General features: G+C 29.0%; 1 protein-coding gene across 1 annotated transcript in view; it reads right to left on the bottom strand.

The window, feature by feature from the left end:
- Positions 1–4,440: 4,440 nt before the first annotated feature.
- Positions 4,441–27,781, bottom strand: part of LOC139872178 (AT-rich interactive domain-containing protein 1-like) — a 150,159-nt gene continuing 126,818 nt past the window's right edge. Inside the window, exon 6 of the mRNA XM_071860012.1 lies at positions 4,441–4,503. Within this exon, the coding sequence (XP_071716113.1) occupies positions 4,493–4,503 (11 nt within the window). The 3' untranslated portion in view covers positions 4,441–4,492. The remainder of the gene's footprint in view (positions 4,504–27,781) is intronic.

A 27,781-nucleotide genomic window follows, 5' to 3' on the forward strand; every position in this document is an offset into this window, starting at 1 on the left:
AACCCCCCTTTATAATAATAATATTACTTATATATATATTTGTATTTTTATAAAATAAAACTAATATAGCGTTAAGCTTTGTTAAAAGATTCCCTGTGGAACGAACCGGACTTACTAAAAACTACACTACTGTACGATTAGGTACACTACCTATAAGTGTTGTAGCAAGGTTTAAGTATATCCATTCTATAAATAAATAAATATCTTGTGTAAAATTGTATCGTATTTAATAGTTTTTCATAGTAAAATATAAGCTATTTCATATACACCTCGCATAACATCAAGTATTTTTGGCGCCGCTGCCGGGGAACTTAAAATCTAGCTTAAAAGCCGGAAGCGCAACGCTAAATATATTAAAAAAATAATAATAAATATATATAAATCTATTTTTTTATTGTTATTTATAAAATTATAAAGTATTCTATTTTTATTTTAGTTTTTAAATATAAGTTTTTATTTAAATTATATAAATATTTTATATAAATATTAAAACAGAAAAATAAAATATATATATATATAAATAAATAAAAAACCCAAACTTGTCGAAACCAGCTGTCATCTGAATTTTCATTTCCCGCGACTCGAGGGGTTTGCTAGTACGTGGCACCGCAAGTCGCGGAGACACTCTGACACGGGTACACAGAACCCTAATATCGCATTAATTACGGGTTTTTATTTTTATTATTTAAATTTAACCCTAATTAGGTTTAATTATTTTAATTAATTTAGTTTAGTTTATTTATTATTTTGTATTTTTTAATTTTAATTAGTTTAATTAGTTTAATACCATCAGGGATCGAACCCAAGACCTCTCGATTACCCGAACCAACACACAACCATTGAACTCTGCCCAGTTTTCTGTTTAATACCATTTTCCAATATATATATATATATATATATATATATATATATATATATATATATATATATATCCCGTATGCTATTCCTCCTTTCTTCTTCATGATTTAAATTCGACCAAAGAACCAATCTAACATATGACAGGTAATTACCTATTTTTTTTATCTGTGATTTGATTTAAAATAGCAAGGATCCATTGCTATTAAATTTATTAAACAGAAAGAAAAAAATAATTTAAAACATAGCTGTAACAGTGTATTCGAAGAACACATGAACTCAAATCGCTTTTCAATAATCTAGACTGTTTTAGCTAATTATTAAAACATGAAATAAGTTGTAACCGACTCCTAGAAACTGTATGGATCCTCAATTTAACTTGAAACAACCTACAGAAATCAAATTTCACGATGAACATAAATGTTGACTTTTGAAAACATAACTTTGACCTCTTAAATTCGTCTTCATTTCAAAGAATTGGAAGATGAGGTTTTTCAGAAAGATTAAATGAAAGATTTAGATCAGGATTGCATTAATAGATTTTGAATTAAGACAATGATTCGAAGTTTTTGGAAAATGGAACTAGAACAGAGCAGATGCGTGTTCTTTCTTCTGTTCTGATTAAATTTGATCATTTAAAAGTTGTTAAAATTATCTGTAATTGATATATGATAAGGTAAGTTCCACTGGTACCTCTTAGCAACTTGCAATGCTTGTATTGTTTTATGAATGTGTCGACAGAATATAATCCAAGAGCAAGAATACAAAAAATAAAAAGAAGAAAATGGCCTCTAACAGATTTCGGACTTTGTTCAAATAATTCTGTACTGATTTGTACTAATTAATTGACAGGAAGCAAATCATCTACAGTATTGATAACGAGTTGCAACAGAATACTAACAGGATACGTATTTATTTTCAGTTTATAGAATTTTTAGGTATAAAACATCATTTATTTGTTTATATATATATATATATATATATATATATATATATATATATATATATATATATATATATATATATATATATATATATATATATATATATCCGTAATTGTATCAAAATAATATATATATATATATATATATATATATATATATATATATATATATATATATATATATATTAGTATGTTGTATTTGTATATATATTAAATTACAATATGTATATTCATATATCTCTAGTTATATCCACATATGCATATCTCTTTTATTTATATAATTATATTTATAAGTTATAATTAATCTTATTAATGAATATAACTATAATAATATTACTCTTAATATTAGAAATAATAGTAATACAAATTTATAATATTATATTTGTAATACTAATAATATTATTACTAATGATATTGATAATAATCAATATAAAATGTATATCAATAATATTATTAATAATAATAATACTAATTATAATAGTACTAATATTTTTATTAACAACAATAATACTACTAATTATGATAACAATAACATTAGTGATATAACAAATTAAATATATAAATTTTCATATATCTATAAATTATATATTGGAACAAATAATATAGCTAATACAAATATTAATATGAATATTAACAATAGTAATAATGATGAAATAAATGATAATAATATTAATATATCACTTATATTCAAACTTGTATGATATCATTTATTATTTATGTATTATTATATTATATGATGACTTTTACTGAGTAGTTAATATTAATATATATTTTATAACATCATATATATATATATATATATATATATATATATATATATATATATATATATAATAGTAATTTAATTATTCTAATTGTTATTTTACATTTTAAATTCAAATGATTCATTTCTATTTCATTATTTTCTATACCTACATTTATAATTATTTATATATATATATATTTATATTTATTTACAACACTTGTTCGTGAATCGTCGGGAATTGGTCAAAGGTTAATTGCATTTATTTAAACGGTTCCAAACATTTTTAGACTTAACATTATAGACTTTGCTTATCGTGTCAAATTCATATAAGGATAAAGTTTAAATTTGATCGAAAATTTCTGGGTCGTCACAAAGGTGCCTCTTGTGATCTTGCTTCCACCTGGGAGCAAGGAGCAAGGTGCCTCTTGCTCCTGCCTGCATACCATGAGCAATTTTTCTTTTAGACATTTCATCAAACATCTTAAGTGCACTATTTCAACCATTCCAAGCATTATTTCCTCTTGTATTGAGAATATATTTTGAACCACTTTTATCTAAGAATTTATTTAAAGTTACTTGGGTAGCTTTTGGTAATTGGAGGTGGGCTGAAAATAATTCTATGTGTGTGGGTAGAACTAGGATTATCTTGGCTTGAGATCATAATGAGGTTGCTTGTGATGTTATTGGGATGTCTGACCAAATGATACATTGTAGAATTGGTCAAATTAGTAGTGGAAAGCAATTCTTATGTACTTTTGTTTATGCTGCAAATAATAAGTATGAAAGAAGGAAGTTATGGAAGGATTTGGGTAGTTTTAAGTCTGTTATGGGTAACGAACCTTGGGTGGTGTGTGGGGTGTGACGACCCAGAAATTTCTGACCAAATTTAAACTTTATCTTTATATGATGTAATGTTTCCGACACGATAAGCAAAGTCTGAAAAGTTGAAATGTCAAAAACTTTGAACGGTGTTCATATATTCATTTACCCTTCGACTGTTCTCGACGATTCACGAACAATTATGTGTAAATAGATATGTATGTATATGTGTGAATATTAAATTGAGAAATATTAATAAAACATTAAACGGTTTGGTTGATATGAAAATAAGTTATGAAATCTATTATATGACTTGAAAACGTTAACAAAGTATTAAACGTATAACGTTATACTTATTCGTTTTAGATAAACATCTACGTAATAAAACGTGTTAGGTGAAACGTGTATATATATAGACAAAGGACATTGAACATATATAAGCGGTTTTGAATACAAGTAATAGATATAGTAACACTTGATTATTATTAAACAAGTTAATAAAAATTTATAAGGGTTTAAAATAAATGTAGGTTCTAGTAATAGATTTTATGATCTGAATATAATTAGTTTTAGAAGAATAAACTTTATAATAATTATTTGATTTAAATTCAAACATACGAAAACATTTTCAGTCTAAAAGAATTATATTACTAAAACGTTTTATAATGTAATTTGAGTATGTATATAAAACCTAATTAAAGTTTTATAAATCACAAGTACATATAATTATTGTTTCAAAAATATAAAACGTACAACGATATATTTTGAAAGATTTGTACATTTTACAACATGTCATAAAGTAGATTATTAAAGTTATTATCATTATCTTTTATTATTATAAATTTTAGAAATTATATAAAATGATTTGAGTGTCACGTCTTCATTAAAAAGGAATATTGTCACACCCCCAGTTAGGGCCTGGGCGAAATGTGATTCAATATCATAATACAAACCAACATATTATAAAATGAGAACAAATACTATATGAATAAAACCAAATTTGCAGCGGAAGGATTAATAATGTCGTTACAAGAATTATAAATTGTTCAAATGCAGAAAAGTAAATATGCGATAAGTCTTGATCCTAGCCAAGTAAGTCATCACGTAAGCAGTAGATATAGAGGTCCTGATCATTCAGTACCTGAGACAAACATGCTAAAAGTGTCAACCAAAAAGGTTGAGTGAAATTCATAGGTTTAACAAATATGATTGACCGTTTGTTCTTAGACCACAAGATTTGTTATAAAAGTAGATCACGCAGATCCAAAAGTAGTACTGATTCATGATATTTTAGACTAAACGTTTGTTTTGTTGCCCCGATGATAAGTTGACAGCACCTTATCACCATGTTTAAATCATTATTAAGTAATACAAAGATATCGCGGTCAAATGTATCGGGGACGTTACTCCCGATAGACCTACCCCCAATAATTAAGAATGCCTTATCCTGAAAGCAATTAAAAAATATCACTATGGGGTCTTAGTAGCATAAGCTAGTCATAGCACAGTTTAAGTTCGTACTTGTGTCTAAGTTGTTTAAAGTATAAAATCAGCATGTGTCTCACCCCAGTAAGTATAAAAAGTGCTATAGCAATAAGAGTGGGGCTATGAAAGTCACCTTAGTAATTCGATGAGATAAAGTAATCCTTAAAGAGGAAGTATGGATGATCGAAGCACGGAATAAGTCAACCTAAGAATAAGTTAAGAATAGTTTAGATGTTTTGCCCGTATTATGATAAGTGTAAGTATTTTCTTTTATAGTAAGTTTAAAGAAGGTTTATCGTTTTGGAAAGGCTTTTCATACTAGACAAGCTTCCAATCTAACACTTTCAATTTAAAATGGCCTTTTCAGGTCATAGGTTTCTGAGCCACAGGATCCTTTAACTCGGTAATCCAAACTCTCCGCCTAGACTTTCGAGCGTCCATCCACTCGAGAAAGATCAAGATCTATACCCATCTAATATACCGTTCCAATACGTTTTTAGGTGCGTATAGGAATACAACACTTTAAATACTTTATACAATAAGTATTTACTTAAGTTCGATTGTATTATCGTTATTAAGATTGTTTGGTTTTTAAATCCTAATAATAAGTAGGATATATTTAAGTAGGTAAACAAGTGTTATACATAGAAATTGTGTTTTATGAATGGGTATGTATTAATATTAAGTTAATATGTATATATATATATATATATATATATATATATATATATATATATATATATATATATATATATATATATATATTATTTATCTTATATGTTAAAATATGTATAGTTTAATTTTAAGTTTTATGTCAATATAAGTACCAATAATTATCTAAAAATGCTAACAAGTGTTTTATTGATTTCATAACAGTAAGTGACATGTATAAAATATTATAAAAATTTTCTATACATAAATATTAAGTTTTATGTATTAAATATTAAATTTTTTTATAGCTAAAATACAAATAAATAGATAAACAAGTTTAACAATACATTTTATATTTTTTTTAGGTTCTACTGACCAAAATGAACTTAGGAAAAATTTATAAATTTTTGTTATGGTGTAAAAGTATTTATTTCTAATTTCTTTTTCGGTTCAAGATAAATCAAAGTTTATAAAGTAATAATTATTAAATCAACTCAATTAATTCATCTAAATTTTTTGTATGCGTAATATAGTGTATTAAGCTTAGAAAAATTATTTTTACATTTATATTAATAGTTTAACTATTTAATTCAACTTTTGTATTGTTTTTAGTTTAATTTCGGAATTAAATAGAAATATATAACTATTAATTCTAAAAATAATTTTTATAACTTTCTTATTAGTTCCTAAGTAATTTCCATTGATTATTGTAGTCATAAACATGTTATATCATTAAATTCTATTTTTCTTTTTAAAACAGATTTTCCGGTACTGTAGCAAAAGTAGAAGAAAATACAAATTAATTATTTAAAATGAAAAATAAATCAAACATAAATTTTTATAATTACTTTTATGACCTAAGGAACAAGCGAAAATTATAAAAACATAATATATAAAATTATTTACTATTTATTTCTTCATTATCTATATATACCGAATATAAAAAAAGTCAGTTTTTGATTTTTAATAAATATAAATTCGAATGTATAATTCATAAAAATAATTTTTATAGTCATTAGGATACTTAATACTAATTATCATGTATTTACATTATTTATTATAATTAATTTCATATTTATTTGGTATTTAACATAAAACTAGCACAAAAATATGATAAAAACTAAATAAAAACTATAAAAATAATATAGAGAACTTACAAAAATAATTTTTGCAGAGGTTTGAGAGTATGATCTTCAAGTGAGAATTAATTTTTGAGGTGTAAAGGATTTTGAAAGAAATGGCTAGTATTTATAGGTGAAAACTTGGTATAAAAAAATGTATAAAAGAAATAAAAAGAAAAAGAAAAGAAAAATAAAAATATTAATAATTGTATTAGCCCATAATTTGTATTAAATAAATAAAAGTGTTTTTATAAAGCTAGATCTAGATCTAGAATAAAATTAAAAAAATAAAAAGCAAAAAGTATTAAATTTTTTTTTGTTTACTATTCGGCGCTACAGTAACTTTTTTTATATATATATACATATATATATATATATATATATATATATATATATATATATATATATATATATATATATATATATATATATATATATATATATATATATATATATATATATATATATATATATTTACAATGACTATAACCTTCATTTTTATAAAAGATATCATTGTATAGATTAGTTTTTGTAAATGGTAACATATTTACATAAACTTTACATCTTATAAATATGTATATACTTTTTAGTTATATATAAATATATATATATATATATAACTTTGTCAAGTATAAAGTTTATAAATTTAACTAATAAACTTATGTTACTTGATATGAATTTATATGTTGTAAACTTATTTATTTTAAGTATACATTATATAAATTACTTGATAAGTTTAGGTTTCGTTATATAATATAAACTTATAGATGTACTTTGTTGAATAATATTTATCCGTTTAACGTTTGTTAGTTTCGTATATATATATATATATATATATATATATATATATATATATATATATATATATATATATATATATATATATATATATATATATATATAACGACCATTCATTAATACTTAATCTTTTTTTTTTTCGGGCATTTTAAATTATACGGAAGAAAATATAGATGAAAAAATGAGGGTCGTTATAGTACCTCCCCGTTAATGAAAACTTCGTCCCGAAGTTTTAAGTGGAGTTCCCTTCTGCTTCATCAACAGTTGGGAAGAGATGGGGGTATTTCCGTATCATTTGGTCTTTGCGTTCCCAGGTATATTCGGGGCCTCTACGCGAATTCCAACGGACTTTAACAATAGGTATGTTGCTCTTACGAGTTTCTTTGACCTCTTCTTTCATAATCTCTATAGGTTCTTCGATAAAGTGCATTTGCTCATCAATGCGGATATCATCCATAGGAATAACAAGAGTATCTTCGGTGAGACACTTTTTCAGATTTGAGACATGAAACACATCATGTACTTGACTTAGTTCAGCTGGAAGTTCTAATCGATACGCAACGGGACCGATTCTTTGAATAACTTTGAAAGGTCCAACATAACGCGGACTGAGTTTACTTCGTTTACCGAAGCGGATAACACCCTTCCAAGGAGATACTTTCAACATAACGTTATCTCCAACTTGGAATTCTAACGGTTTTCGGTGAGGGTCGGCATAACTCTTTTGTCGACTACGAGCGGTTTCTAAACGCTTCTTGATTTGCACGATCTTTTCGGAAGTTTCATGAATAAGTTCAGGACCAGTTAATTGTCTGTCCTCGAGTTCATCCCAACACAACGGAGATCTACATTTGCGACCGTATAAAGCTTCGAATGGTGCAGCTTTAATACTAGAGTGATAGCTGTTGTTGTAAGAAAACTCGGCTAAAGGTATGTGTTTATCCCACCCTTTACCGAAATCGATAACACATGCTCGTAGCATATCCTCCAAAGTTTGGATAGTTCGTTCACTTTGACCGTCCATTTGCGGATGATAAGCTGTACTCATGTCGAGTCGAGTTCCAAGAGACGCTTGCAAGGATTTCCAGAAATTGGAAGTAAATCGACTATCGCGATCCGAGATAATAGTAGTAGGGACACCATGACGAGTAACAATCTCTTTAACATAGAGTCGAGCTAACTTTTCCATTCTGTCAGTCTCTTTAATTGGTATGAAATGTGCAGACTTAGTGAGACGATCAACTATGACCCAAATCGTATCATTGCCATTTGCAGTCTTAGGCAATTTTGTGATAAAGTCCATAGCTATACCATCCCACTTCCACTGTGGAATATCGGGTTGAGTTAGAAGACCAGAAGGCTTTTGGTGCCCGGCTTTGACTTTCGAACAACTAAGACACTTACTCACATAAGTAGCAATGTCGCCTTTCATGTTGGGCCACCAGTAGAACTCTTTCATATCCTGATACATTTTAATAGAACCGGGATGAATAGAACACCTAGTCTTATGTGCTTCATCCAAGACTAGTTCACGGAGATTACCATAACGAGGAACCCAAATTCGATTACCAAAGTATCTTGTACCATTGGACTTAACTTGCAGTTGGTTTTCGAAATTTATAGGTCCTTCACCTTCGATAAGTGTCAGTTTAATAGCTTCCAATTGAGCTTCACAGATTCGTGAAATAAGATTCGATTTGATTTTTAGGTTTAAAGCACGAACACGTTTAACATCGTCTTTGCGGCTAAGGGCATCGGCAACTACATTCGCCTTGCCAGGATGATATTTCAGCTCACAATGATAATCGTTCAATGTCTCGAGCCATCGGCTTTGCCTCATATTCAGTTGTTTTTGATCAAAGATGTGTCGAAGACTTTTATGGTCAGTGTACAAGGTAAAATAGGTACCATAGAGATAATGTCTCCATATCTTTAATGCAAATACCACGGCACCTAACTCAAGGTCGTGTGTGGTATAGTTCTCCTCGTGTTTCTTCAACTGTCTAGATGCGTAGGCAATAACCTTTTCACGTTGCATTAAAACACAACCAAAGCCTTGCTTTGAGGCATCACAGTAAACAACAAAATCTTCAGTACCTTCAGGTAAAGATAGAATCGGGGTTGTGGTCAACTTCTCCTTCAGAATCTTTGAAAGCAGATTCCTGTTCTTCGGACCACTCAAACTTCTTCCCTTTTTGAGTTAGCTTCGTAAGAGGTTTGGCAAGAAGGGAAAAATCCTTTATGAATCTCCGATAATAACCGGCAAGTCCAAAAAATTGACGAATATGCTTCGCAGTCTTTGGTATCTCCCAGTTCTGGATAGCGGTAATCTTAGCTGGATCGACATGTATTCCTTTACTATCAACAACGTGTCCAAGGAATTGTATGGTTCTAAGCCAAAACTCACACTTAGAAAATTTTGCGTAGAGTTGTTCTTTTCTTAAGAGTTCAAGAATCAATCGTAAATGTTGCTCATGTTCTTTCTCGCTTTTAGAATAGATCAAGATGTCGTTGATGAAAATAATAACGAATTTATCAAGGTAAGGCTTGCAAACACGGTTCATAAGATCCATAAATACGGCTGGAGCATTGGTTAAACCGAAAGGCATAACACAGAATTCGTAATGTCCTTATCAGGTGCGGAATGCAGTCTTAGGAATGTCGGATTCCTTGACTCTGAGCTGGTGATAACCGGATCTTAAATCAATCTTAGAATAAACGCTTGACCCTTGAAGTTGGTCGAATAGATCATCAATGCGAGGTAACGGGTAACGGTTCTTTATGGTAAGCTTGTTGAGCTCTCGGTAATCAATACACATTCTCAACGTACCATCCTTCTTTTTGACAAATAAGACAGGAGCTCCCCACGGGGACGTACTTGGACGAATAAAACCTAGATCTAAAAGTTCTTGGAGTTGGTTAGAAAGTTCCTTCATTTCGGAAGGTGCTAAACGATACGGTGCTTTAGCAATGGGTGCAGCACCTGGAGATAAATCGATTTGAAATTCAACTTGACGAGGTGGTGGAAGACCAGGGAGATTTTCGGGAAACACATCGGCAAAATCTTTAACAACCGGGACGTTTTCAATACGCGTTTCTTCGAATTTGATCATTTTAATGTGAGCTAGTATGGTGGAGTAACCTTTCACAAGGTACTTACGGGCTTTAAGACATGAGATGATATTAAGATTGGAACAACTTCGTTCGCCTTGGATAATAAGAGTTTCTCCACTTCCTAACGGAATTTGAACGGTCTTATTGAAACACATGATGGCTGCTCTCAATGGACCTAACCAATCCATTCCAACCACTACATCGAAACTACCTAGCTCGACCGGCAAAAGGTCTATCTTGAATTCCTTATCGGCTAGAATTAGGTTGCAGTTTTTATATATTTTATCAATTTTCATTAACTTCCCATTAGCCACTTCTACTAATCGTCTGGTTTGTAGGGTTTGGGGCTTTTCAGTAAAAAGGGTGCAAAACTCATTTGACATATAACTCTTATCGGCTCCCGTATCAAATAAAATAGTGGCATAACAATTATTGACGAGGTACGTACCGGTAATGACCTCATCCTCATCACTGGCTTCTGCAGCAGTAATCACAAAAGCACCACCTTTGGCAGTAGCATTTGCTCCAGTAGCTGGAGTATCTTTCTTCTTTGGATAATTCGGGCTAATATGCCCCTTTTCACCACAAGTATAGCATGTTGGAGGAGCTCTAGCTGGAACAATGGCTCTATTCTGAGGTAGGGTTCTACAAGTCTTTGCAGCATGGCCTATCTTCTTACATATTGTACACACAGCAGTGCACTTTCCCGGATGATGCCTTTCACATCTAGAACAAAACGGACTAGTACCCTGATAACCGGGTCTCGTACCATTCGCCGGTTTCTTATTAACATTTTGAGCTGAACCCTGAGATGGTTCAAATTTCCTCTTATTGTCACCGTTTTTAACTTCGACTTGTTTATTAGCCGAAACTCTCCTACGTTTAGCCATCATTAAACTCTGTGCCATGTGGATCACAGCATCCACAGTAACCTTCTCGGCAGAAATCACATTCCCTTGAACATCCTCGGGTAGACCCTCTATATACCGCTCTATCTTGCGGGCTTCAGTTGGGAACATTTCGGGACATAAGGTACAGAGCTCCAGAAAACGATTAGTATAGCTTTCGATATCGGTTCCTTTAACTCTGAGTTCCCAGAACTCAGCTTCGAGCTTTTGGACTTGACTTCTTGGGCAAAACTTATTGACCATCATTCCTTTGAGTTCATCCCATGGGGTAGCATTAGCATTATCTATTCCCACAGATTTGGTATGAGCAGTCCACCATGTCATAGCATTGCCAGTGAGTGAACTTGTGGAAAACTTCACTCGATCATTATCTCCGCAGTTACAGACACGGAAGATTGATTCTAGCTTTTCAAACCATCGGACCAGTTCTACGGCTTCTTCTTTTCCACTAAAAGTGGGTGGGTTACAGTTCTTAAAATCTTTATAGGAGCAAGTTTTAGAAGGAACATTATGATTGTTATTGTTATTGCCTTGGGCGGCCGCTAGTAACAATTGAAATTGTTCAGTAGAAAGAGTGACATTTGGTATAAGATTGTTGTTGTTGTTGTTGTTGTTGTTGCCACGATTTGAGTGAGCCATTGATCTTCAATACATAAATACATTATTAGTTGAAGAATCAAGGTGTTATAAGTTTACAATCATGATTTATAACGTTTGCACAACACACATAGGTGAATAAGACAATATGCTTAAATAAACACTTAACATTATTGAAAACGAGGCATTATATAAGCCTTTATTACACGAGTTTGGAATGGAAAAAGTTTAGGCATAAGCCTTTACATAGATGGGTAAATGGAAAATAGGAAAACAAAAGATAGGTTTTAGTTCTTCTTTTTCTCGTTCTCAGCTTCCTTCATAAATTTCTCTATATTTTCATTTTTCTCCTTTTGTTTCTCGTGGAGGTATTCAAAATTATCGTAGAGGTTAGTGATGCGGCTGTTGACAAAGTTGTTGTTGAAATCCTTGATAGCCAGTTGATGATTGATTCGGTTTTTCTCTATTTTCATCTTAGACTCAACTAGTTCTTGGAGGTAGGCAAGAGATTGCTTTCCCCAACGGGTATTCCGTTCTTCCTCAGTCTTCACTTTCATTACTGTCTCCATCACTTTGTCCATGTTATTTTTCACAAGTTTTTCTAGCTTTTCAGTTTGAGAGTCGAAGGACTCTTTGATGATTTCTTTCAAGATTGTGTTTTCTTTTTCTAGGTTGTTTAGATGCACTTCTATTCGAGCAACATGACGTCTACTAAACTCCCTATTCTTCTCACAACTACTCTGAAGGTTGAGGATATCAGACTTCACCCTTACGTGTTCCATGTTATTACAAAATAATGGATCAGCTTCTCTAGTGGCGGCGGGTTCGGGTTGTTTTCTCTTTCGAGATGAGTTTTCAGATGATTCTTTAATAGGCTCTTCTTCAGGCTCATAACCTGAGAAGTCACTATCGTAGTTAGGGAGGTCTTGAAGAGCATTCCGTTTGGGAGTATTCATCGAATGATGAGAGTCAGCAGTATTGGCATGATGTTTTCCTTTGCTTTCATTTCTCGGAGTTGTATAATATTCGGGAGACCCACGCGAGTTGTAACGAGTGTTCGGGCTATAGTTCATTGGTGGTGAAGGAGGACTATAAAGTGGGCTTTGAACTGATTTTTCGGTAGAAGATCCTTTAGTATCTTTCTCAGCTAGTTTGAAAAGAGTCATTTTGTTTATTTAATGATAGCTTGACATTCTAACATTAAGATAGAGATTTTGATTAGATTTTTAAGCTAGGATTGTAAAGAATGAGAGGTAGGGTTGAACTCTTTGCTTTAACATTCTAAGATAATCCTAAGTGATTTAAAGTCTAAGGCAGGAAAGGTTATAGTTTCCTAGATCGCTAAGGTACCCTAGCTAACAAGTAAGGCACACATAAAATGCAATCCTGGTTCTCTATAACAGCCTGGTTATGCTCTGATACCAATCTGTCACACCCCCAGTTAGGGCCTGGGCGAAATGTGATTCAATATCATAATACATACCAACATATTATAAAATGAGAACAAATACTATATGAATAAAACCAAATTTGTAGCGGAAGGATTAATAATGTCGTTACAAGAATTATAAATTGTTCAAATGCAGAAAAGTAAATATGCGATAAGTCTTGATCCTAGCCAAGTAAGTCATCACGTAAGCAGTAGGTATAGAGGTCCTGATCATTCAGTACCTGAGACAAACATGCTAAAAGTGTCAACCAAAAAGGTTGAGTGAAATTCATAGGTTTAACAAATATGATTGACCGTTTGTTCTTAGACCACAAGATTTGTTATAAAAGTAGATCACGCAGATCCAAAAGTAGTACTGATTCGTGATATTTTAGACTAAACGTTTGTTTTGTTGCCCCGATGATAAGTTGACAGCACTTTATCACCATGTTTAAATCATTATTAAGTAATACAAAGATATCGCGGTCAAATGTATCGGGGACGTTACTCCCGATAGGCCTACCCCCAATAATTAAGAATGCTTATCCTGAAAGCAATTAAAAAATATCACTGTGGGGTCTTAGTAGCATAAGCTAGTCATAGCACAGTTTAAGTTCGTACTTGTGTCTAAGTTGTTTAAAGTATAAAAGCAGCATGTGTCTCACCCCAGTAAGTATAAAAAGTGCTATAGCAATAAGAGTGGGGCTATGAAAGTCACCTTAGTAATTCGATGAGATAAAGTAATCCTTAAAGAGGAAGTATGGATGATCGAAGCACGGAATAAGTCAACCTAAGAATAAGTTGAGAATAGTTTAGATGTTTTGCCCGTATTATGATAAGTGTAAGTATTTTCTTTTATAGTAAGTTTAAAGAAGGTTTATCGTTTTGGAAAGGCTTTTCATACTAGACAAGCTTCCAATCTAACACTTTCAATTTAAAATGGCCTTTTCAGGTCATATGTTTCTGAGCCACAGGATCCTTTAACTCGGTAATCCAAACTCTCCGCCTAGACTTTCGAGCGTACATCCACTCGAGAAAGATCAAGATCTATACCCATCTAATATACCGTTCCAATACGTTTTTAGGTGCGTATAGGAATACAACACTTTAAATACTTTATACAATAAGTATTTACTTAAGTTCGATTGTATTATCGTTATTAAGATGGTTTGGTTTTTAAATCCTAATAATAAGTAGGATATATTTAAGTAGGTAAACAAGTGTTATACATAGAAATTGTGTTTTATGAATGGGTATGTATTAATATCAAGTTAATATGTATATATATATATATATATATATATATATATATATATATATATATATATATATATATATATATATATATATATATATATATATATATTTATCTTATATGTTAAAATATGTATAGTTTAATTTTAAGTTTTATATCAATATAAGTACCAATAATTATCTAAAAATGCTAACAAGTATTTTATTGATTTCATAACAGTAAGTGACATGTATAAAATATTATAAAAATTTTCTATACATAAATATTAAGTTTTATGTATTAAATATTAAATTTTTTTTATAGCTAAAATATAAATAAATAGATAAACAAGTTTAACAACACATTTTATATTTTTCTTAGGTTCTACTAACCAAAATAAACTTAGGAAAAATTTATAAATTTTTGTTATGGTGTAAAAGTATTTATTTCTAATTTCTTTTTCGGTTCAAGATAAATCAAAGTTTATAAAGTAATAATTATTATATCAACTCAATTAATTCATCTAAAATTTTTGTATGCGTAATATAGTGTATTAAGCTTAGAAAAATTATTTGTACATTTATATTAATAGTTTAACTATTTAATTCAACTTTTGTATTGTTTTTAGTTTAAATTTGGAATTAAATAGAAATATATAATTATTAATTCTAAAAATAATTTTTATAACTTTCTTATTAGTTCCTAATTAATTTCCATTGATTATTGTAGTCATAAACATGATATATCATTAAATTCTATTTTTCTTTTTAAAACAGATTTTCCGGTACTGTAACAAAAGTAGAAGAAAATACAAATTAATTATTTAAAATGACAAATAAATCAAACATAAATTTTTATAATTACTTTTATGACCTAAGGAACAAGCGAAAATTATAAAAACATAATATATAAAATTTTTTACTATTTATTTCTTCATTATCTATATATACCGAATATAAAAAAAGTCAGTTTTTGATTTTTAATAAATATAAATTCGAATGTATAATTCATAAAAATAATTTTTATAGTCATTAGGATACTTAATACTAATTATCATGTATTTACATTATTTATTATAATTAATTTCGTATTTATTTGGTATTTAACATAAAACTAGCACAAAAATATGATAAAAACTAAATAAAAACTATAAAAATAATATAGAGAACTTACAAAAATAATTTTTTCAGAGGTTTGAGAGTATGATCTTCAAGTGAGAATTAATTTTTGAGGTGTAAAGGATTTTGAAAGAAATGGCTAGTATTTATAGGTGAAAACTTGGTATAAAAAAAATGTATAAAAGAAATAAAAAGAAAAAGAAAAGAAAAATAAAAATATTAATAATTGTATCAGCCCATAATTTGTATTAAATAAAGAAAAGTGTTTTTATAAAGCTAGATCTAGATCTAGAATAAAATTAAAAAAAATAAAAAGCAAAAAGTATTAAATTTTTTTTTGTTTACTATTCGTCGCTACAGTAACTTATATATATATATATATATATATATATATATATATATATATATATATATATATATATATATATATATATATATATATATATATATATTTTACAATGACTATAACCTTCATTTTTATAAAAGATATCATTGTATAGATTAGTTTTTGTAAGTGGTAACATATTTACATAAACTTTACATCTTATAAATATGTATATACTTTTTAGTTATATATAAATATATATGTATATATAACTTTGTCAAGTATAAAGTTTATAAATTTAACTAATAAACTTATGTTACTTGATATGAATTTATATGTTGTAAACTTATTTATTTTAAGTATACATTATATAAATTACTTGATAAGTTTAGGTTTCGTTATATAATATAAACTTATAGATGTACTTTGTTGAATAATATTTATCCGTTTAACGTTTGTTAGTTTCGTATATATATATATAACGACCATTCATTAATACTTAATCTTTTTTTTTTCGGGCATTTTAAATTATACGGAAGAAAATATAGATGAAAAAATGAGGGTCGTTATAACTATAACTTTATAAATATCTGGAACCACTTTCGGCAAATTATTACCGAGCCATTTCAATATGGATAAAGGTTTTAACGTTATCTTAAAATTTAGAATCTTTCTAGAAACCTTTTGACGAATTATAAATGATAACGGTCCGTGATTCAATTAAATATATGAATAACTTACAACGTGTATTTAAAACGTGTTTATGTATATTATAGTTCAAATTAGTTAGTAAACGAGAGTAGCATTCATTTGTTCGATTGATAGTTAAGTAAGTTAATTAGAATGTTTGAGAAGTCTGAATAAACGCTAGTACATAAATGATTCATATCAAATTATGTTATATTATGAAAACGATTTTAAATTATACAAACTCTGAAATATAATCAGTTTTGAAAAAAAATTATTATATAAATATTTCTAGTATATTTCTAAATGAAAAAATATATATATTTTACAAGGTGATAAAAGATAATATTAACTTAGTCATAAAAACGTTTTGATTATCATATATATATATATATAACGAGATGATAAAATAAAGAAGCAAATGACCATAACACTTATATGTTTAAGTTACACTTCGAGTGGTATACTTAATTGATAACTTAAGTCTATATTTTGACAAAGGTACGAGTCACGAAACGTAGAATGCAAATTAATAGAGCGTACGAAGTAACGTTCGAAAAACTGGAACAGGGACATAAGTCGAGCGTAAATGTACAAGTCATCAGAACTAAATTTACAAGTCAACTGTGCATTTAAACATAATATAATATATAATTAATTATATAAATTAAATATATTATATATATAATATAATAAAACTGTCGGCAGAAGAGATCAAAAATCAATTGGGTGCTGGACAGCTATCGCATGCGATCGCATAGGAAATAGCCTATAAAGCCATGTGATCGCATGGCAGTCAGGATCACAAAACATCTATAAAGCTCGATCATTTTCGGACGAATTCATTCACTAATCTATCTCTCAATCTCTCCACTCTATATATATATATATATATATATATATATATATATATATATATATATATATATATACATATATATATATATATATACATATATATATATATATATATATATATATATATATATATATATATATATATATATATATTAATTATTATTATTATTATTATTATTAAAATTAATATTATTATTATTAATCGTATTATTATTATTAGTAGTGCTATTATTATTATACATAAAATACTACGGCGAGGTTATGAGCGAGTTATTTCAAGACGGGTTTTTCGAGCGGGATATGGCTAAGGAAATTATGGGTTATAGCTATGGAGGTTATTGGTAATGTTCGGGGGTATGCTCGTGAGGTCAATCTAGTGTTTATCGTCTCTGTCGCGTCTACGTACTTTCCTGCAATATTGAATCACAATATTGATACGTGAGCATTAATATCTTATGTTTTATATATTAATAATGTATCCCTGACTAGTGCTCGAGTATATGTGATTATGCATGCAAGTATGTTTAATTTCGTCGTTAAATAGTTTATGATAAATCATGAATTTAATACGTATGTTACTGAGATAAGGTATATGATATGTATGTCATTAAAAAGCTGGCAAAAAATTAATAACTTTTCATTTAGAAATCATGTGGTTTCGATGTACGGATTAAAAAAATATAGTCAACTGAATTATCAATAATTTTAGTATTATTATTATTACTATCGTCGTTATTATCGTCGTTATTATTATAATTATTATTGTTATTATTATCATTATCGTTATTAATATAAGTATTATCATTAAAAATTGTTATTGTTATTATTAATACTATCGTTATTATCACTAAGATTATTATTAATATTATTATTATTATTATTATAATTATTATTATTATTATTATTATTATTATTATCATCATCATAATAATTATTTGTATTATCATTAGTATTATTATAATTAGTATCATTATCATAAAAACTAATATTAGTATCATCTAATCATTATGATTAATATCATTATCATTCTTATGAATGCAGTATAAAACAGAACTAAAAGCTATTAAACAAATCAATTAGGAAATAATGAGTATAAGTATCATGATGAAATTAAAATATTGTAAGATATTGATTTAAAAGAAAAATATCGATTTCATTATTTTTATCATTATTAGTATTATTAAAAAATATCATTTATATTATTAATAAAATGATTAGTATTATTAATAAAATGATTATTATTATTATCGATAATATTAAAAAGTATCGTTATTATTAAGATTATGATAATTGTTATAAAATGTATTCATTAAAATTATCATTTTATGAATATTATTAGTATTATTAATAACAACAATATTATTATCACTGTTATTATCATTAACATGATTATAATAATATTATTTATTATTAAAATTATTATTATCATTAATAAACATAAATAGTGTTATTATTATTATCATTATTATTAGTATCATTATTATTATTATTATTATCAAAATAATTAATATTATTATTATTAGAAAATAATACAACTTTTGTTCATTATTATTATTATCAATATTATTTTATCAAATAAATATGTGATACAAAGATATTTTTACAACATGTAATATAATTACATTAATAATACATACCACTATATTTTTATGATATCAAGTGAACTTTATAAATTTTATTATATAAAAGTATATTTTTATCATATATAAGTTTTTATATAAATTTTTATTTATTAATAAATGACTTGTATTATTTACTCTAATAAAATCTAATAAATATATTTAAATATATAAAACGACTATATTTAAGTTATATAATAACATGTATAGATTTTGAAAGTCATTTTGGAACAAGTTGACTTTTGTTGACTCTTGCATGATAATCTCGAGCATTAGGACTGTGATACACTACGACTTGACCTAAATTATTAGACAGATATTGACCAACATATAAATATATATACTTAATATAGGTTCGTGAATCCGAGGCCAACCTTGCACTTGTTCAGTGTCGTCATATGCGTAATTACTACAATATACAGTGTGGTGAGTTTTATTACTCCCTTTTTAAATGCTTTTGCAATATATATTTTTGGGACTGAGAATACATGCGCTGCTTTTATAAATGTTTTACGAAATAGACACAAGTAATCAAAACTACATTCTACGGTTGGATTATCGAAATCGAATATCGCCCCTTTTAGCTTGGTAGCCTAAGAATTAGGGAAATGGCCCCTAATTGACGCGAATCCTAAAAATAGATCTATGGACCTTGACAAGTCCCATTCGGGTTACGAATGTTTTAGTACTTCGACGATATATACTGATTGCGACGGCCGGTATATAGCATGCAGTTTGCGAAATGCCTGTATGTGGGGGGATATTCTATATGCATCATGTCAGTTCGGTTATCAAGCGTTCACCATATGAATGATTTTTAATTCGCAGGTTATGCGTGTTATCTTGTAATCGGGTTACGTGTACAATTAAATATCTGAAATCTTGTGGTCTATTAAAATGACAGAAATGAATGATTATGATAAACTAATGAACTCACCAACCTTTTGGTTGACACTTTTAAGCATGTTTATTCTCAGGTTTGAAAGAAATCTTCCGCTGTGCATTTGCTCATTTTAAAGATATTACTTGGAGTCATTCATGGCATATTTCAAAATACGTTTCATTCAAGTTGTTGAGTTCAATAAAGATTATTATAAAGTAAATGACATATTAGATCATTTATAGTTCAGATATTATGAAATGGTATGCATGCCTGTCAATTTCGATGAAATGAAAGCTTGTCTTTTTAAAACGAATGCAATGTTTGTAAAATGTATCATATAGAGGTCAAATACCTCGCAATGTAACCATATGTTATTGTATTCGTCCTTATGGATTAGGACGGGTCTTCTCATGTGGTATCAGAGCGGTGGTCTTAGCGAATCAGGTCTTGCATTAGTGTGACTAACGGATAGTTATTAAGATACATTAGTAAGTCTGGACTTCGACCTTAGCTGCATGTCAAAAAGTTTTGCTTATCATTTCTTGTCGGAAATTACCTGCTTATCATTCTTAAGTCTAGACACGTTTTCCTGCATTTATTACATACATAGTGTACAGACGATTTCGTATCTTAGTATATCTGTTACTGTAAACTTTTCTTGATATCTTCCGAAAATTCCTCCGTGATTTATGGAATTTTGGTATTATATATACATATGTAAATTATGTATTGAAGAATACCAATCTAAATTCTATGATCTATTTCATATCATAAATCATCTCCCTAATTATACAAGATGGATCTCGTATCTAGTTCAAATTCCTTAGACTCCGACAGCTATTCCGATATGGATATTCACCTGAATTCCGAAGACAGTGTAACTGGAATGGATCAACCAATCAGCTATCACCTATTCTGGATGAATTGGGGATGAGTTCGTAGCCTACTTAATCATTGGAGACAAGAAGAAGGTGATCCCTTCCATCCACCACTTTCTCCACTTAGCGAAGAACCTGAAGCACTTACCGGCGAACCTGTTCGAAACACCATTTTCTCTCTTATTTTTCAAAGTATCTCGCCACGATTATATATTATCTAAAATTCTAGATCTTATTCATCCGCTCGTCCGAACCGACGATCATCCCGGTGTAATATAAGAAGTCAACGAGCTTCGCGCTCGGGTAGTGGCTTTGGAGAATATGGTGCAAAGGTTACAAGCACCAGCAGCATCTCCGGCATCAATAGTACCACCATCATCAACACCAACAGTACCATTACCACCACCAACAACAACATCCGCATCCCACACCTCAACATCACGATCTGTACCTTGAGCATCAACGTCATACGTACCATAGATACCAAGGAGTACTAGCAACAATAACCGATGAAGTATTGATTCATAACTTCATTGGAAGAAACATTTTGCGGCGGTTATGTAATCTCTAAAGTCTTAGAGATTATCTATTCTAGCCTTAACCATAAATCAGATGAGCGGACCGAAATGATAGAAGGAATAGTAGAAACCCTGACAAGAATGGTGCGTGATTTACAAGCTAGACTTGTTATACAAGCGCCACCAGTATTACCACCAGCACCACCATCGGTATCATCAACACCGGAAAAACCTGTAGCACTACAAGCTCCGACAATTCATAATCACCAACATCATCACAAATCAACAACGCGTATATTGTATCAACGAGTTATGCAGTATTAACTCATTTCCGCTGAAGAAATTTTATGTATATTATATATATATATATATATATATATATATATATATATATATATATATATATATATATATATATATATATATATATATATATATAAATATATATATATATGAATTTTGAGATCAAAATATATCTTTTCGTACTAAGCTATTATGTATGAATTAAATAAGGGTAGATACTACTCGGTTAAATTCATATTACTAATATGCTATGATATACATCCTTCCTTAACAACTTAACCATCATTAAATAAGATCTCTGTTTCAACTCAATGAATTCCGTTTTATAATAAACTAAGTGTATTATTCAATTACATGTTTGATTTTACACTTTCGATATACTCGAAACTTTCTAAAGAACATCATTCGTACCTTGCGAAGTTAGCAAGAGTTCTGTGAGCATCAACATGATCCACTGAGGAAATATCAATAAGAATAAATAATAAAATATTGATCACAATAGTGAAGTACTCTGTGAAGATTATGTAATCTCTAATGTTAGAGATTATTCGTTTCTAACTCCGGACGAAAATCAAATGAGTTTAATTTAATAATTAACTCATTAAATCTGTATTACATCCGAAGAAAATATACATATATTTTCATAAAGACTGTCATAAAATTCTCTTGTACAAAATATTATTTGTGAATTTTTTTTTAACGGGTAGGTAATACCCGAGAGATATATAAAATTCACAATTAATATGTTACATTCTTTGATTCTGATTCAGCAAATCATCAACTATACTCACTACTTTCACAACGATATACATTCTTTCATAGAAATTAAAACAACCGTTCTCATCCAAATTCAATTTCATGTTCTAATCAGAATCCAAGTCAAGACTCAACAGGAGACATCACTCTTAAATCTCTACATCTTTCAAAGCTATACTTTAACTTCAAAATTGTGCTAGAACATCACTTCTACCCAGAAAATATTCGTTTCATTCAAAATTCTAGAACATCATATGTATATCAACAATTACAATCTGTATCCAAACCCTTCGAAATTCCTGAAGACACTTCAAATAATGAACAATCGAGATGATGATCCAACCACATATTACCCACAGACTTGCACCTGAAAAACTCTCGAAACCAAAGTCATAGTTTAACACGTATCCGTGTCAGACCCTTTGGCATTTATTAGCAAAAATAACTTTGCAATTCCTTTCAAAATAGCCAATTTTATCACACCTCCAGCAAAATCAATTTCGACTTTTCATCTGGATTAGCCTTATTATAACATTGATATATACGTTGCCCTGTATGTCATTGTTACCGGGGAACCGTTTATATTTCACCACATTAGCAGTACACTTACCAGCAACCGTATTGATCTAGGACTTTCCGAAAAATCATTATATTTATTGAAACCCCATCATCTACTCATCTACATATTGTAACAATAATTGTCATACCAACTACAGAGAATTAGCAATCAGCCTTTCGAATTTCACAGCAATTATGCGCCAACAGTTATATATATATACATATAATATCTATCTCCTAGACTTACATACTTCGAATGTGAAGTTTCAAAAAAACACCCTAAACTGCGAACTAGTTCTCCGAAATTTTGGAAAAATGCTGATGAAGCAGCAAAAACTGTAAACGACCTTAATAGTCGAAAGTTTGATGATAAAGAGTAGTGTGTTGAAAAAGTCCAGAAAATGAGAAAAATTTGGTGTGCTGAAAAACGGTTAAGCAAACCATGAAGAAAGCTGTGGATAAATCACAAAGACGAAATCTACCTTCAAAGAATCCAAATGGTTCAGTGTCTGCTGAAATCGTTAGCAAACACCTTACTCCTTATTCTAAACTTCGCAGATAAATTTCCCGCATCATTCTTTGATTTCAGATATTTTAAAATTCTAAAACATCATCGAATCTTTCAGTATAAATATCCTCGATATTTCTGAAGATACCATCATAACTATCATTGTCCGAGATTATTTATCTCTTTGCGCTATCTGTATTACATCATAAAGGAAACTGTTTAGTTTCTATATTCCGTAAACATTCGAATTTAAAATGTGAATGTTTTTGAAGTAGTGTTGGGAACAGAAGCATGAGTTAGTATAATATAATGACATTTGATCAACATGATTATATTACAGTAAGTCATGCTGAGTTTCTAAATTGAACGTGATGATTCACAGATCATAACGTCATCATATGCCATGTTACATGACTCTTACATCCTACCTAATCTCCAAACATATCGAGAACATATCTTACTGATAGTTCTATCTTTTCTCGTGACTTCTGGTAATTTGACAAGTCAAATCGAGCTATCATAATTTCTTTCTCGGAACATTTGTTATGTTCATTCCAAATTTCATACCTACGAATTCTGGACCATTACTTGCAGTACTTAATAGCAAGAAGAGAAAACAAAAGAATGAAGCTCCGGAATAGAAATGGGAGTATAAAGCGCAGTAAATAGAAGAGAGCATTAACTGTAGATGACAATGATTATAGAAGACAGAAGTAGGGACTTCGAAATATAAGGGAAGATATAAAGCCCAACGACAACACATAAATTACAAACCGTGTATATCAATAAGTATTGCAACGTAAAGACACGGGAGAACTAAAAACACTATAAAACCAAGAGTATAGTAGAAGTGAATAGATTCCTCCGGCGGCAGATGAAAAAGAAGAATGATAGATATGAAAGTTAGGAGTATATCAAGAATCAAAACTGGATGAAGCATATTGACGAATGCTTTAAAGTATGAGTTGAGGGAGAAAGAATAGAAGGTATGAGTTGTGGAAAATAAGGAAATGAAGAGGTTGGATTTATAGTGAAATATCCGACAGAGAAATCAAAACAGATCATTGCATTTAACCAAAGAAGATCATAATTTCCTTAATTATCGAAAAACCAAATCTTATTACAAAGACTTTGTCTAAATTCCTTGAACTCCGAAAATCAACCCTATCTACGTCAAAAGATATGACGAATCTTTATTTTCTCATTTCACTCTTTTGCGATAGCTTCACTCGTACTCTTCACATAAACGAATTGTTTTATCTACATTACTCAATGATGATAAAACTCTAATTTTCAACTCGTATGAGTCATGAAAACATACTTATTTTCAGCCATGAGGATCTCAATCAAATTTCGGGACGAAATTTCTTTAACGGGTAGGTACTGTGACGACCCGAAAATTTTTGACCAAATTTAAACTTTATCTTTATATGATGTAATGTTTTCGACACGAAAAGCAAAGTATGTAATGTTGAAATCTCAAAAACTTTGAACGGTGTTCATATATTCATTTACCCTTCGACTGTTCTTGACGATTCACGAACAATTATGTGTAAATAGATATGTATGTATATGTGTGAATATTGAATTGAGAAATATTAATAAAACATTAAACGGTTTGGTTGATATGAAAATAACTTATGAAATCTATTATATGACTAGGAAACGTTAACAAACTACTAAACGTATAACGTTATACTTATTCGTTTTAGATAAACATCTACGTAATAAAACGTGTTATGTGAAACGTGTGTGTGTGTGTGTATATATATATATATATATATATATATATATATATATATATATATATATATATATAGACAAAGGATATTGAACATATATATAAGCGGTTTTGAATACAAGTAATAGATATAGTAACACTTGATTATTATTATTAAACAAGTTAATACAAATTTATAAGGGTTTAAAATAAACATAAGTTCTAGTAATAGATTTTATGATCTGAATATAATTAGTTTTAGAAGAATAAACTTTATAATAATTATTTGATTTAAATTCAAACATACGAAAACATTTTCAGTCTAAAAGAATTATATTACTAAAACATTTTATAATGTAATTTGAGCATGTATATAAAACTTAATTAAAGTTTTATAAATCATAAGTACATATAATTATTGTTTCAAAAATATAAAACGTACAACGATATATTTTAAAAGATTTGTACATTTTACAACATGTCATAAAGTATATTGATAATGCTAAAAACGAACATATATTTCATAGCATTATTCCTCAAGAAAGACAAGCTTTTAGTTGCAATTGTTCTATTTACAAGTGATATTCGTTTAAATAATAAAAGGTGAAGACAAAAGACAGATTCGACGAATTGAAGACGCAAACGACCAAAAAGCTCAAAAGTACAAAAGACAATCAAAGAGGTTCCAATTATTGATAAGAAACGTCTCAAAATTACAAGAGTACAAGATTCAAAACGCAAAGTACAAAATATAAAATTGTACGCAAGGACGTTCGAAAATCCGGAACCGGGACCAGAGTCAACTCTCAACGCTCGACGCAACGGACTAAAAATTACAAGTTAACTATGTATATAAATATAATATAATATATAATTAATTATATTAATTATATATATATTATATTTATAAATAAATCGTCGGCAAGAAAGACTCCAAAAGGGACTGAGCTGTATTTACAAACTCCGCGACTCGCGGAGTTTGAAGGCAAAATGTGCCGCGAGTCGCGGAGCCCCAAGTTTTGAAAGTCCCTATAAAAGCAACCGAATTCTGAGCATTTTTAATCATCATATATCATTCTCTCTATCTATATACGTAAAATATATATATATAATTTATATTTTAATTTTAATTTTAATTTTAATCTTAATAATAAGGGTATGTTAGCGAATGTTGTAAGGGTGTAAGTCGAAATTATGTCCGTGTAACGCTACGCTATTTTTAATCATTGTAAGTTATGTTCAACCTTTTTATATTAATGTCTCGTAGCTAAGTTATTATTATGCTTATTTAATCCGAAGTAATCATGATGTTGGGCTAATTACTAAAATTGGGTAATTGGGCTTTGTATCATAATTGGGGTTTGGACAAAAGAACGACACTTGTGGAAATTAGACTATGAGCTATTAATGGGTTTTATATTTTTTTAACTAAATGATAGTTTGTTAATGTTAATATAAAGATTTACAATTGGGCGTCCCTATAAATTACCATATACACTCAATCGGACACGATGGGCGGGGTATTTATATGTACGAATAATCGTTCATTTAACCGGACACGGGAATGGATTAATAGCCACTAGAATAATTAAAACAGGGGTGAAATTATATACAAGGACACTTGGTATAATTGATAACAAAATATTAAAACCTTGGGTTACACTCCGTCGACATCCTGGTGTAATTATTAAACAAAGTATTAAAATCTTGTTACAGTTTAAGTCCCCAATTAGTTGGAATATTTAACTTCGGGTATAAGGATAATTTGACGAGGACACTCGCACTTTATATTTATGACTGATGGACTGTTATGGACAAAAACCAGACGGACATATTAAATAATCCAGGACAAAGGACAATTAACCCATGGGCATAAAACTAAAATCAACACGTCAAACATCATGATTACGGAAGTTTAAATAAGCATAATTCTTTTATTTCATATTTAATTTCCTTTATTTTATATTTAATTGCACTTCTAATTATTGCATTTTTATTGTTATTGTATTTAATTGCACTTTTAATTATCGTACTTTTTAATTATCGCAAGTTTATTTTATCGCACTTTTATTATTCACAATTTCATTATCGTTATTTACTTTACGCTTTAAATTAAGTCTTGTATTTATTTATTTTACATTTGGTTTTAACTGCGACTAAAATTTTAAAATCGACAAACCGGTCATTAAACGGTAAAAACCCCCCTTTATAATAATAATATTACTTATATATATATTTGTATTTTTATAAAAGTAAACTAATATAGCGTTAAGCTTTGTTTAAAAAGATTCCCTGTGAAACGAACCGGACTTACTAAAAACTACACTACTGTACGATTAGGTACACTGCCT

This window comes from Rutidosis leptorrhynchoides, chromosome 10 (assembly GCF_046630445.1).
Source record: "Rutidosis leptorrhynchoides isolate AG116_Rl617_1_P2 chromosome 10, CSIRO_AGI_Rlap_v1, whole genome shotgun sequence".
In the NCBI taxonomy this organism is placed as follows: Eukaryota; Viridiplantae; Streptophyta; class Magnoliopsida; order Asterales; family Asteraceae; genus Rutidosis; species Rutidosis leptorrhynchoides.